The sequence below is a fragment of the Budorcas taxicolor genome, chromosome 17, assembly GCF_023091745.1.
Source record: "Budorcas taxicolor isolate Tak-1 chromosome 17, Takin1.1, whole genome shotgun sequence".
In the NCBI taxonomy this organism is placed as follows: Eukaryota; Metazoa; Chordata; class Mammalia; order Artiodactyla; family Bovidae; genus Budorcas; species Budorcas taxicolor.
The window spans coordinates 5,100,471-5,112,699 of NC_068926.1; the positions used below are offsets into that span (position 1 = coordinate 5,100,471).

Below are 12,229 nucleotides of genomic sequence, written 5' to 3' on the forward strand. Positions count from 1 at the left end.
CCATAATCCCTGTTCTCTGCTAGCTCCCAAACCAGTCGGGATGAATGTCATACATACAGCGGCTGCAATTCAAGACCATATATGTTAACACTAGTACAAAAGAATCACAGAAAAGCTAGAGATTATTTCCTATTAGTCCAGGAAATACTTTATGAAAGGGTGGACTTGGGCCCTAAAAGATGAAAAAGGTTTTATTAAAATGCTATTTTTGAATAAAAAACAATTAAATGATCTAGAAAATTTGGAAAACCCAATAAGGTATAAAGAATAAAATAGAAATCATTTATAGGGCCACTACCTACAGATAAATACATTGCCAGATATATAATATGCATAACAAATATTTGTAATATAAATAAATATAATTTGTTTATTTTTTCCTCAAGTATATTTTTATTACATACATGATTTTGAGACTTGCTTTTAAAAAACATATAATATGTAAACTTATCAGTAAAATTATTTGAAAACACATTTTTAAACAGCTGAAGAGTATTCCATTAATTTATATATCATTTATGCAACCAATTTTCAAAATGTTCACATTTAGATTGCTTCTAAATTTCCAATTATTATAAATTAAACTTCAATGAAATTCTTAAACACACACCTTTGTCTACACCTCTGTATTATCAGCATAGATTCCTATAAGTGGGATTATCAAATCAAGGTATATTAACATTTCTGGGGCACTCGAGAGAGTAAAACATTACACAATTACTTTCTAGAAAGGCTGTGCCAGTTTACATTCCCATTAGTTAGGTGTGCCATGAGACACACTCCTTCACTAGCAGTATTATTTTAAGATGTTTGCTAATCTGATAAGGAGAAAATAGTAATTCATTGCTTTTAAATTTTGTATTTACTTGATCATTAGTGATGGGAACATTTTAAATATGCTCCTTTCCATGAATATTTCCTTTATGTTGCCAGTTCATCTATTTACATCAAGTGTTGTAAGTGAAACACATATTTTGAGGAGGAAACTTGGAAAGAATCTGCCGTTTCCTCAATCTTGGTGCTCTATGACTCCCTTTGGGTGGCCAGTGTAATCTTATTTTTTAAAGACACACTCCCATCCATTCATTTCTCTCTCTCTCCCTCTCTCCATCCCCTCTTTCTTTCCCTCCCTCCGTTTTTTTTTTTTTTTTTTTCCTCTCTCCCCTGAAACAGCCAGCTACACTCTTCATCTGGTGCTCAAAGAAACTGGTCTGTTGCAACACTGGAGGACAAACTGATGGTATTAGGATTATTGGGACAAAACATCCAGACTGCCAAGGGCAACTTAGCCACAGTGACTCTTTTTAAGTGCTGATTTCAGAATTAACCTCCTCTTACACCATAAGAGCAGACTCCGCAGTGTTCCCTCCTGACTCCTCAGTCTCATCTGAACTGCACTTTCCTGCCTCCCTGGCGTCCGCTGAGCCTGGTGTGGTCTCGTCTACACCTTCCCCAGTCCACAGCCTGCCTGTCCCTGATTGTGAAGCGCAGGTGGTGGCCTTTGGAGGAAGATACCCTTTTCCTCTGAATTCCACAGCACACTGCATTTTATTTAAAGCATCGCCAGTCTCCCAGGTATTCTGGTTCTTTGTGCACGCAATTCCTCTCTTTCATTACTTTATAGACTCCTGGAGGCATCTACTTGAGGAGCGTCCGTGTCTTCTTTATGTCTGGTTTCCCTTAGTACAGTCAGCAGAAACTCAAAAACGTTTTACAAGGTTAAAAATTAAATGTTACACAACGGAAACACTAGGCAAAAAAGTTTAATTAAAAAAAATGTTACTTTGAAAGAGAAAACAAAGTTCTGTTTGTTTGTTTGTTCTTGGCTATACTGTCTGGCTTGCTGGACCCTATTCCCTGAGGAGGACTTCACCTGAGCCTAGAAGTGAAAGTACTGAGTCCTAACCACTGGATCACCAGGCAAGTCCCTGAAACAAACTTAACCTTAATTGTAGTGACTCTGGTATGGAGAAGGAAATGGCAGCCGACTCCAGTATTCTTGCCTGGAGAATCCCGTGGACAGAGGAGCCTGGTGGGCCACTGTCCATGGGGTCACACAGAGTCAGACACAGCTGAAGCGACTTAGCATGCATGCATGCACTGGAGAAGGAAATGGCAGCCCACTCCAGTATTCTTGCCTGGAGAATCCCATGGGCAGAGGAGCCTGGTAGGCCGTCCATGGGGTTGCACAGAGTCGGACACAGCTGCAGCGACTTAGCAGTGACTCTGGTAAGGCTATGGACTGAGTTGTGCCCTCCCATAAATTCATATTGTGAAGCCCTTACCCCACTTATTGCAGGGGTATTTTAGGGCCTTTCAGGGAAGTGATTAGGTTAAGTGAGGTCATAAGGTGAGGTCCCAGTCCAATAGCATTAGTGTCCCTATAGGAAGAGGAAGGGACACCGGAGCTTTCTCTCTCTCCAGAGCAAAAAGGCCATGTGGGGACAGTAAGCAGGCTGCTTCTGCTAACCAGGAAGAGGGCTCTCATCAGAACCTGCTCCTAGAGGCACTTTGATCTTGAACTTCCAGTTTCAGAACTGAGAGAAAATTCATTTCTGTTATTTAAGCCACCCAGCCTGTGGTGTTTTGCCACGGCAGCCTGACACAGGGGTAATGGTGGGATGTTGGGTAGAAATGGAAGGAAGTCAGCTCAAATAAAGGAATACTGGTAACTCAATCAAAGAGCTCAAAGAATCTCAAGTGGAGACACTGAGGGGTTAGAAACTAAAGGAAGAATTGGGAAACATGGCTTCTTTTGTCTCTTCAGGAAAGGCCTTCCTCCTGAAGCCACTTTGGTCCTCTGTGGCAGAGGAATAAAAACTGATGAAAAGTACAGCTAGAGTCCAGGAACTAAGAAATTGAATGGGGTTAAACAATTACTTTTATGTCAAACATAAAGTCATCAGAGGGAAATAAGCACTAAAATGATATTTTAAAAAATTGGAAACTTGACAAGGCAATTGCTACTGGCTTCCATTAGAGTAAGAAGGTGCTTCCTTAGAATGTTTTCTTGAAAGGATGATATACTGATCTTCCTGGGCTGGATCCATTAGCCATGGAAAGATGTACCTGAGTCTTTAGGGACATTGCTGAATGCATCAGGCCATATCACAGAACCCACTGCCTCAAAACCAAATATTAAGGAAGAAGTTATTAGAAAAACAAGATAGAGCACAACTCTCTCTAGGATCGTGATCGCTGTTCTCAAGACCTTGCCAAACCTCACTCATCATAACCTTGCATTCTTTACATCTGTGTCATACTTTGGAAGCTTCGAACAAAAAAAAGCTTTCTTGGAGAAAACAAAGACAAAAAAGGGACTTTTTCTGAACTGCATTTCTTAGCACTATTGTGGTTTAATGTCTAATTCTTGCATTGGAAGTGGAAAGAAAGAAGGAATCATGAAACTTTCTTTTAAATCTCCTTTTAGCCAACATGTGGAGAAAATATGAAGGCAACTGAGTCATTTTCCTGTTCCTTACAATGGATTCCAATATGTTCTATCTCCTAACTTCCAAACGGTTATATTTGATAGTTTGTTTAAAAATAAACTTTTATGGGTGAAACACATGTACACCATGTGTGAACCATGTACACCCATGGCTGATTCATGTGACTCTATGGCAAAAACCACCACAATATTGTAAAGTAATTAGCTACCAATTAAAACTAAAAATAAATTAAAAATAAATAACAACAACAAGAATTTAGGCTTCAATCAGAGGCCTAAGGCGGGGGGACTTTTAGTAAGTATACATTACAAACAGAAAAGTACACAAGTTCTAAGGCAATAGCTTGATGAATTATTTATTGCAAGAAACCACAAAGGGTAAACACTATCAGACCAAGAAATAGAACATTGCCAGCACCCTAGATGCTTGCTTGAAAATGGAGTTTTGAGCCAGACATGTATTTTATTTTCTTAGAAATAATATTAATGATAGTTAATGCCCAGATTAACTGATAAAAGTCCAAAAGGTATATAGACACGTTGCTCAGGGGCTCATTCAACTTTTAGATTCCTTAGTCAATTGCACAGCATTCATGGGAACACAAATTAGCTAACTATCCTTGGCTTCTGACAAATAATTTTGTGATATATATACAGATCCTTCAAAATATTTCTATCTTGCGCTCTAGTAATTCCAGCTTCAAAATGTCTCCTGAAGCAGAATCAGAGATGTGGTCACAGATAAATGTACAGACAGTATCCTAAGAACAAAAGCTTTGAGATAACTCTGCCACTTCCTAATCCGGCCACCTGGGACAAAATGTTTAACCAACTGCTCTGGCCTCAGTTTCCTCATTGGTCCCATGGTACTAACAGTAGTCACAAACACTGAATTAGTTACAAGGCATAAGGAACTTGGAACAGGCTCTGCCACCCTTAGCAGTGCAATAAATGGTAAGAATCATTAGCTATTATTACAGAAACACTCCTCATTACATTGTTAACAATAGGGAAAATTTTGAAAGACGTTAAATAATCAGAAGTAGGAGTCCAAATACATACAAAATAAAGAATATAACGCCCCCCCCCCCCCCCCCCCCCCCCCCCGGGTATCACATAGTGGTTAAAAACGCAGCTTCTGGAACCAGAATGCCAGTCTGCCCCAGACCAGCTGTGTAATCCTGGACAATTTTATTAATTCTCCGAGCCTCAGTTCCCCCACCTGAAAACAAAGGAGAATACCTCCCTTGTAAGGTTAACCGGTTCATATACATAAAGCACTCAGAACAGTCCCTAACATACAGCTGGTGTTTAATGAGCGTTAGTCCCCCCGATTGCCCGGCGATCCAGCACACACACAAAGCTTCCAGGTCCAGGTCTGGGAACAGACGTGCCTGAAGTTGGAGGATATGAGAACACAACCCACGTTCCCCTGGAGTTAATAGAAGGAATCAGAGGCTTAGGCCTCCGCCTGGGGCTACGAACTGGAGAGAGCCGTTCCGCGGGCAGCACCTGAACGGACTGCTTTTATTCAAAGGAAGAAAGGCCCCCAAACAGAAACTCCCACCGCAGCCACAGAGCAGCCCAGGCGAGAGGAAGGAGCTGGAAGGCTTTGCTCCCCTCCAGCCCCACCGCCTCCACCTCTTTTCCTCTCCCAGCCCTGCCCCCCCAGCCCCCGTCTTGGGGCTTTTTAGAGACTCAGGAGCCGGGATGAGAAGAGAGGTTCGCGTCCACCTGGGGGAGGAGGGGGTGCGCAGTGACAGCGTCCATGGAAAGGGCTGGGAGCGACCCCCTGCCCCACCCGGCTCCTGGAGCCCTCAGCGGTGTGGACAGGCGGCCGTGGACTCCACTCTGCAGGAGCGGGCTCAGCACTAGCCTTGGAAACCCGGAAAGTACTGAGACGTTTCTCTGAGCTCAATTCGCCGCAAGGTCAAGGATGCCCGGCTGCCAGCTCCGCTTCCACCCGGTCCTGTTCCGCGCTGAGCCCAGGTCTCCTCCCAAGCAGCAGCATCCCCCACCCCCGCCCCGGGGACCCTGCCCCTCGACATGGGCACCAGGTCTGTGTGCAGACAGTAACGGGGGAACCCCGACGGGCAAGGAGGCCGGCGTTCCCTGAATGTCGGGGCCCACCTGGATGGGGGGAGCTGGGCGCGGCCCCGGCCCCCTCCGCCGCTGGTCCAGTGCCCGGGTTGAGAGTGGGAGGATCACTGCTTTCCTCGGGCTGCCCCTGCCTTTCCTTGCCACAGTTCCCGCACAGCCTCGGGGGCTTTTTAGGGTCACTGCTACCTTCCAAGAGTCTCTCCATTTTCTTTTCCTAATGGTCCAGTATTAATTAAGATTTATGCTTCACCCCTCTGCTTTCCCAGATCACAGAGAATATCCAGAAGACAATGGCTATTCTCCCTGAGGGTATCCTGAAATGGGCCACGTTTCTAAGACATCACTGATGGCTGCTATTTTCTCCTTACAAAACGCTCTTAAGATAACAGAATCATCCAGCAGTGATGAGCATGGGGCAAGACTCCTGTATTCCGGGAGCCCTGGTTCTTGTCCCTCGGTCCACAGTGGAAGAACCTGTGTGTCAGTGACACAGCAAAGGGATTCAACTCTGCTGGGCGTTCCCGGGAACGCAGAGATGGTCCCTGTGCCCCGGAACTCTCCAGGACCGTGGAAGGAGCTGCTTTGCACATTTCACAGGACTTCTGCGGATGGAGGCTCCTCAGTAAGATCATCTCACATGCTAGTAAAGTAATGCTCAAAATTCTCCAAGCCAGGCTTCAGCAATACGTGAACTGTGAACTCTCTGATGTTCAAGCTGGTTTTAGAAAAGGCAGAGGAACCAGAGATCAAATTGCCAACATCCGCTGGATCATGGAAAAAGCAAGAGAGTTCGAGAAAAACATCTATTTCTGCTTTATTGACTGTGTGGATCACAATAAACTGTGGAAAATTCTGAGAGAGATGGGAATACCAGACCACCTAACCTTCCTCTTGAGAAATCTGTATGCAGGTCAGGGAGCAACAGTTAGAACTGGACATGGAACAACAAACTGGTTCCAAATAGAAAAAGGAGTACGTCAAGGCTGTATATTGTCACCCTGCTTATTTAACTTCTATGCAGAGTACATCATGAGAAACGCTGGGCTGGAAGAAACACAAGCTGGAATCAAGATTGCCGGGAGAAATATCAATAACCTCAGATATGCAGATGACATCACCCTTATGGCAGAAAGTGAAGAGGAGCTAAAAAGCCTCTTGATGAAAGTGAAAGAGGAGAGTGAAAAAGTTGGCTTAAAGCTCAACATTCAGAAAACGAAGATCATGGCATCTGGTCCCATCACTTCATGGGAAATAGATGGGGAAACAGTGGAAACAGTGTCAGACTTTATTTTTCTGGGCTCCAAAATCACTGCAGATGGTGACTGCAGCCATGAAATTAAAAGACGCTTACTCCTTGGAAGAAAAGTTATGACCAACCTAGATAGTATATTCAAAAGCGGAGACATGACTTTGCCAACTAAGGTCCACCTAGTTAAGGCTATGGTTTTTCCTGTGGTCATGTATGGATGTGAGAGTTGGACTGTGAAGAAGGCTGAGCACCGAAGAATTGATGCATTTGAACTGTGGTGTTGGAGAAGACTCTTGAGGGTCCCTTGGACTGCAAGGAGATCCAACTAGTCCATTCTGAAGGAGATCAACCCTGGGATTTCTTTGGAAGGAATGATGCTAAAGCTGAAGCTCCAGTACTTTGGCCACCTCATGCGAAGAGTTGACTCATTGGAAAAGACTCTGATGCTGGGAGGGATTGGGGGCAGGAGGAGAAGGGGATGATAGAGGATGAGATGGCTGGATGGCATCACTGACTCGATGGACCTGAGTCTGAGTGAACTCCGGGAGATGGTGATGGACAGGGAGGCCTGGCGTGCTGGAATTCATGGTGTCTCCAAGAGTCGGACATGACTGAGCGACTGAACTGAACTGAACAACCAAGGAAACTATATAGACTTGAAGCGACCTTGGTAAACACGTGAGTGCTCCTCATGGCACGTAGTTCTGAGGCCAACTTACAGCTTCAGAGCTCAGCATGAACTCAGTTTTACCCCTCTGGAGCAGAAGTTGGAGTGGGGCAAAAGCATGCAGTGAGAACTCTGTCTTTGGAGGGCCCCTGGAGGAATCTCAGCGAGGACAGACTTAGCTGCCTGACACCTCAAAAAGCGCACACTGGACACGGCCTGCCCTGGCCAGGTTTATACCACGGCTTTGAGGATGCTGCGGACTTAAATATCTTCCTCCTACACACCCATCGAGAAGGACAGCACTTGCCACCTTAGTTGCAGAGGCTGGGGTCAAGAAGCATCTCTGGTGTTTGTGAAGTCAGAGGTTGGCCCTCTGGCTTCTTGTGGTTTCTGTAGAGTCCACAGTTTGAGGGATTTTCTATTCTGCACAACAGCTGCGAAACGTGCTGTTCCCGGAGTCACTTCCTCAGGAACGGTACCAGGACACTCAACACACCTGGTTGCTAAACACTTACATACCAGGAAACGCTGTCCTTGAGAGCAGACTGCCATGTGATAAGGGATTGTGTTCCCAGGCGTGGCTTGAGATGAGATGATGCTTATCTAAAAGGCTCCCAGGGGCTCCCCAGGGGATGAAATCTCAGTCTACTGTTCTGATTCCCTTTCCTCTGTCTCTTTGGGACACTTTAATATCCAGGATGACCAAACTGCAGGCTCATTAAGCGTGAGTGATGGTGGGAGAGGCATCTCCCTTAAAAATTCAGACAGAAAACACAAGGAATGCGAGGGCGTATAAACGCAAATCAAACGGGGCTCCATGCTTTAGGCAGGGGGGCCTTGGAGAGCCAAGGTCATGGGGTCTCCTGTTCTTCAGCCACCTGCAGGGCTAACTTCTCTAAACTCACATGTGTCAGTCCGTGGTGTGGATGTTTCCCAGGCCACTCACCTAGCCCCAGACCTGCCTCCACCTCAGACCTTGCCTCTCATGTTCTTGCTTCTGTAACTTACAGACTCTTTTGAGACTCTCTGTTTGGAAGTCTCTACAGCATCATCTAGAAACCTCAGTCAGAGTGGATGAGTGGGAAAAGGGATGATTCCGTGACATTCTATGGAGGGATGTTTGTATGGTCTATCTTTTCAATCCCCACAACAGCCCAGTGAGGTGGATGTCATTCTCCCGTTTTCAGATGAGGAGAAGGAGAACTAGAGAGGTCCAGTGACTTGGCAAGGTCTCCAGGAGACCTGGTTCGAGTTCTGCTCTGTTCTGGTCTTGGTGCCTCTATGGGCTAGCCTCCTTTTTACAAAAGTTATTAATAAAAATTTAAACAAACACAGAAGTAGATGATGGATCCCTACACATCCATCACCCTGATAAAACAGTTGTCAAGATCTTGCAGCTTATGGAACAGTTTTCTTTAGCTTCATTTTCTGTCACCTTTGTCTCACCCAGGACCACTTGTTCATTCACACGCCAGGTTTCAACCAGACTGAACAAGCTGTTTAGTTGTTCTCTGACTCTGGGCCTTTGCACATGTTGATCCCTTTGACTCGGTTGCTTCCAACCCTGGTACACAGCTGCCCACAAGACCCACCGCTGACCGACCACATCAGAAACTGCTGGCACTAGGCACCCTTCCCTCCACGCCCGTTTGACCCACTCTTCTCATTCTTCAAGACTTCCTTCTAGAATCCTCCCTCTCTACAAAGCCTTCACCGATGTCCCCAGTCTGGCTAAAGGTGCTTCTTCCAATCTCCACTGGGCCTCGCACATGTTTCTATCACAGGCTGGAGCCAGGAGTGTCTGACTCAGCTGTTTCCTTTCACCCCTGTGTTATTTGGTTCCTCTGCTGTGTGTCATTCCTCCCAGGGTCCAGTACCACACAGCACAGGCCCACCGTGGTGTGGCAGGGCCAGGCCCAAGGGCCCCCAGCCCCACAGCTGGCCCTCCCTGGCACTTGGCTCACTGGACAAGGCTGCTGTTCTTTGGCGCTCTCGTTCATTTAAAGGAAGTGGTTCTTGGCTTTCTTCCCCAGCCACCAATTACGTTCCCACAGGAGGTCACATTTTGGTTGCAGTGATGGATTCTTGAAAAACTGTGAATATGAAAATGCCAACTCTATTCCACAGAAACTCCTCACTTCATAACACAAGGTGATGTGCTGTGTACCTTCACATTTCAGGTCACTAATAAGCTGTGTGACTTTGGGCCAGTTACTTAACCTCTCTGTGCCCCAGTTTCTTTCTTCGTAAAATGAGAATTGTACTTCAAAGGGATTAGGGAGGACTGAGTGAGAAAATGCACAAAAAGGCCTGGCGCATAGTACGTGCTCAACAAACGATAGGTACTATTTCTGTTAGACTTTGTCATCGTCATAGTATTTCATTCACACAGGCTTGTTTCTTTGGTTTCATAATAGCCCTCAGTATTGAAAAGCTCTAGAAGGATTCCCTGATGGCTCAGATGATAACAAATCTGCCTGCAATGCAGGAGACTCAGGTTTGATCCCTGGGTCGGCAAGATCCCCTGGAGAAGGGAATGGCTACCCAGTCCAGTATTCTTGCCTGGAGAATTCCAGAGGAGCCTGGCGGGCTACAGTCTATGGGGTTGCAAAGAGTCGGACACAACTGAGTGACTAACACACACACACAGAGGAATACTACTCTATATTGTAAATCTTCTATTTTTATCATGAGCATAAATTCTGTACCTAAAAATGATGCTATGTCTGAGATTTCCAGAGCCTGGAGTGCCCACCATTCTGATAAAAGAAGGCAGGCAGAGGCTGCCTTTGTTTACGTGGAATCTCCTGGAATTCACCCCGGGCTCTCACCACCTCCTCCTGGTTCTGCCTCTCTGACCATCCCCTGGGGGTGCTTGTGGGGTAGAAACAGGAGAGTACGATGACCTGAAGGAAGCCAGGATTTGGGAGGCCTGAGGCAGAAGGACAGGGTGATTCATACCTGTGAGTCCCACATCTCTGGGGCAGCACTGGCAGGGCCAGAAGCTCTGTTCCTGGACCAGAGCACCCATGGGGCAACTCGCCCCCTTCCTCAGGCACCCAGACCAGGGAAGGAGAGCCTGGCCGCAGCTGGAAATCACCAGGTGTCTTCATACACTGCGCTGAAACACTCATGATGCTTTGGGTCAACTTCATTTAAAAAAAAACTTTGCATCTGATTTAAGTCTTCCAGCAGCCCTACATCATGTTGGCTTTAAACATGCTGTGTCTGGATAATAAATACTGAGGCTGGGGATTAGGTGAGGTGGGGAGATTTATAAAGCACTAGATGCATTAAAGCCCCATAATTCACCCTTTGTTTTGTCTAAAACTTGAGCCATACCCCTCCCCTTTTCAGGCTCCTGTCCATATCAAGCAGAGACTGGGTTCACTGACTTTGCACCGTGAGGCTCCTGTGAAAGGCAAAGAGACAAAAGCCTCCCATCAAAGCTGCCATAGTGAGTTTCTGTTCAGCAGGAGGCGGGAATTCTTAAAGCAATTCCCAAGGCTTTAGACAGGCCCAGCCCCTCGCCCCTGCCTGCAGCCCAGTAACTGCGCACCTCCTCCCTGCTTGCCCCTTGTGGCCCTCTGCCCCAGGCGAGGTGCCTTACTCCGCCTAAGCGGGGCGGGGGGCATCCACGATGCTGCAATCCGGGACCAGAGGCGGATGCCTGAACGGTTCTCCGCCCTCCTTCACTCACGCGCAGAAACCAGACAGAACCCCAGGAGGGCTGGCGCAGCCCTTTTCTGGGCTCGCTCCCGCCTCTCACGTGAGGTCTTCAGGGCCCCCGGGTTTCTTCCTCGGCTAGTCAGGGACAAATGCTCTCATCGCCCCAGGCTTTCCCTCATTCCCGAGCCCCACTGCAGCCGGCCTTAGTACCCTCTGAACACCTTAATGGGGCAGTAAAAACTTTAGAGCCTGCAGCTCTAAACCGTTCTCACGTTTCTGAATAAAACAATTTATGGCACACAAGATTACTATGGTTTGCCCTTTGAAAACCCCGCAGATTCTAGACGCATTCAAAAGGGGCTGACCGAGTTACACTGGCCGACAGCTGGCTTACAGAAATCCACAGCGGCAGAGCTAAATTCTGGCTGCGAACGGCTAAGTCAGAAGAGAAAACAGCCCTTGAGTCTCACGGCATCACCAGGCAGCCCCGCGCTTTGCCTCTTTCATGTGGCTTTGGTGTCAAACCCGCTTGCGTGCGTCTCTCCCTGGATTTTTGCCTCCCTTCTCGGTTCTTGCCTGGATCCACAGGGATCCCTATGAGCTTCGTTAGCAAATCCAGAGATCCAATCTGTTCCTTCCGTCTTGAGCAGGCAGAAAATTAAAACCAGGAAAAAGCTAGCAACTCGATCACTACTCGTTTTTCCAAAACAGTGCCCAGGAGCCGCCTGTGAGCCCAGAAAAGGCATCTCAGTGCCCTTAGAAGCGCCCTTACCGGTATTCCATATCCGCCTCTCCGGAGCATCAGAGACGGGCCCTTGCCTCCTTGGATGTGGGGCCTCGGCGCTCTGCAGCCCACAGACAATCGGGCCCATTATAGTCATCAGGCCGCCGAGTTAAAGGGTGGCCCTTAGAAAAATATAAACAGCTTGTCAGCGCCAGCCAAGGGGGCGGGGCTGCAGCATCAGGGGACAATGGGCGCCAATGACCAGCCTCTCTGGGCTCTGTTGGCTGAGGATATCATGTTTCATTTTGAAGAAGGGGAGACAGAGAGCAAGGAACGCCAAATAAGAAGGGCCAGCCCCGCAGCATGAAA

General features: G+C 47.0%; 1 protein-coding gene across 1 annotated transcript in view; it reads right to left on the reverse strand.

Annotated features, from left to right (window-relative positions):
- The window catches only part of TRIM2 (tripartite motif containing 2), a 126,099-nt gene extending 114,081 nt beyond the window's left edge, over window positions 1-12,018 (reverse strand). The window contains exon 1 of the mRNA XM_052654535.1: window positions 11,909-12,018. Coding sequence (XP_052510495.1) covers window positions 11,909-11,938 — 30 coding nt within the window. The 5' untranslated portion in view covers window positions 11,939-12,018. The remainder of the gene's footprint in view (window positions 1-11,908) is intronic.
- Window positions 12,019-12,229: the final 211 nt, after the last annotated feature.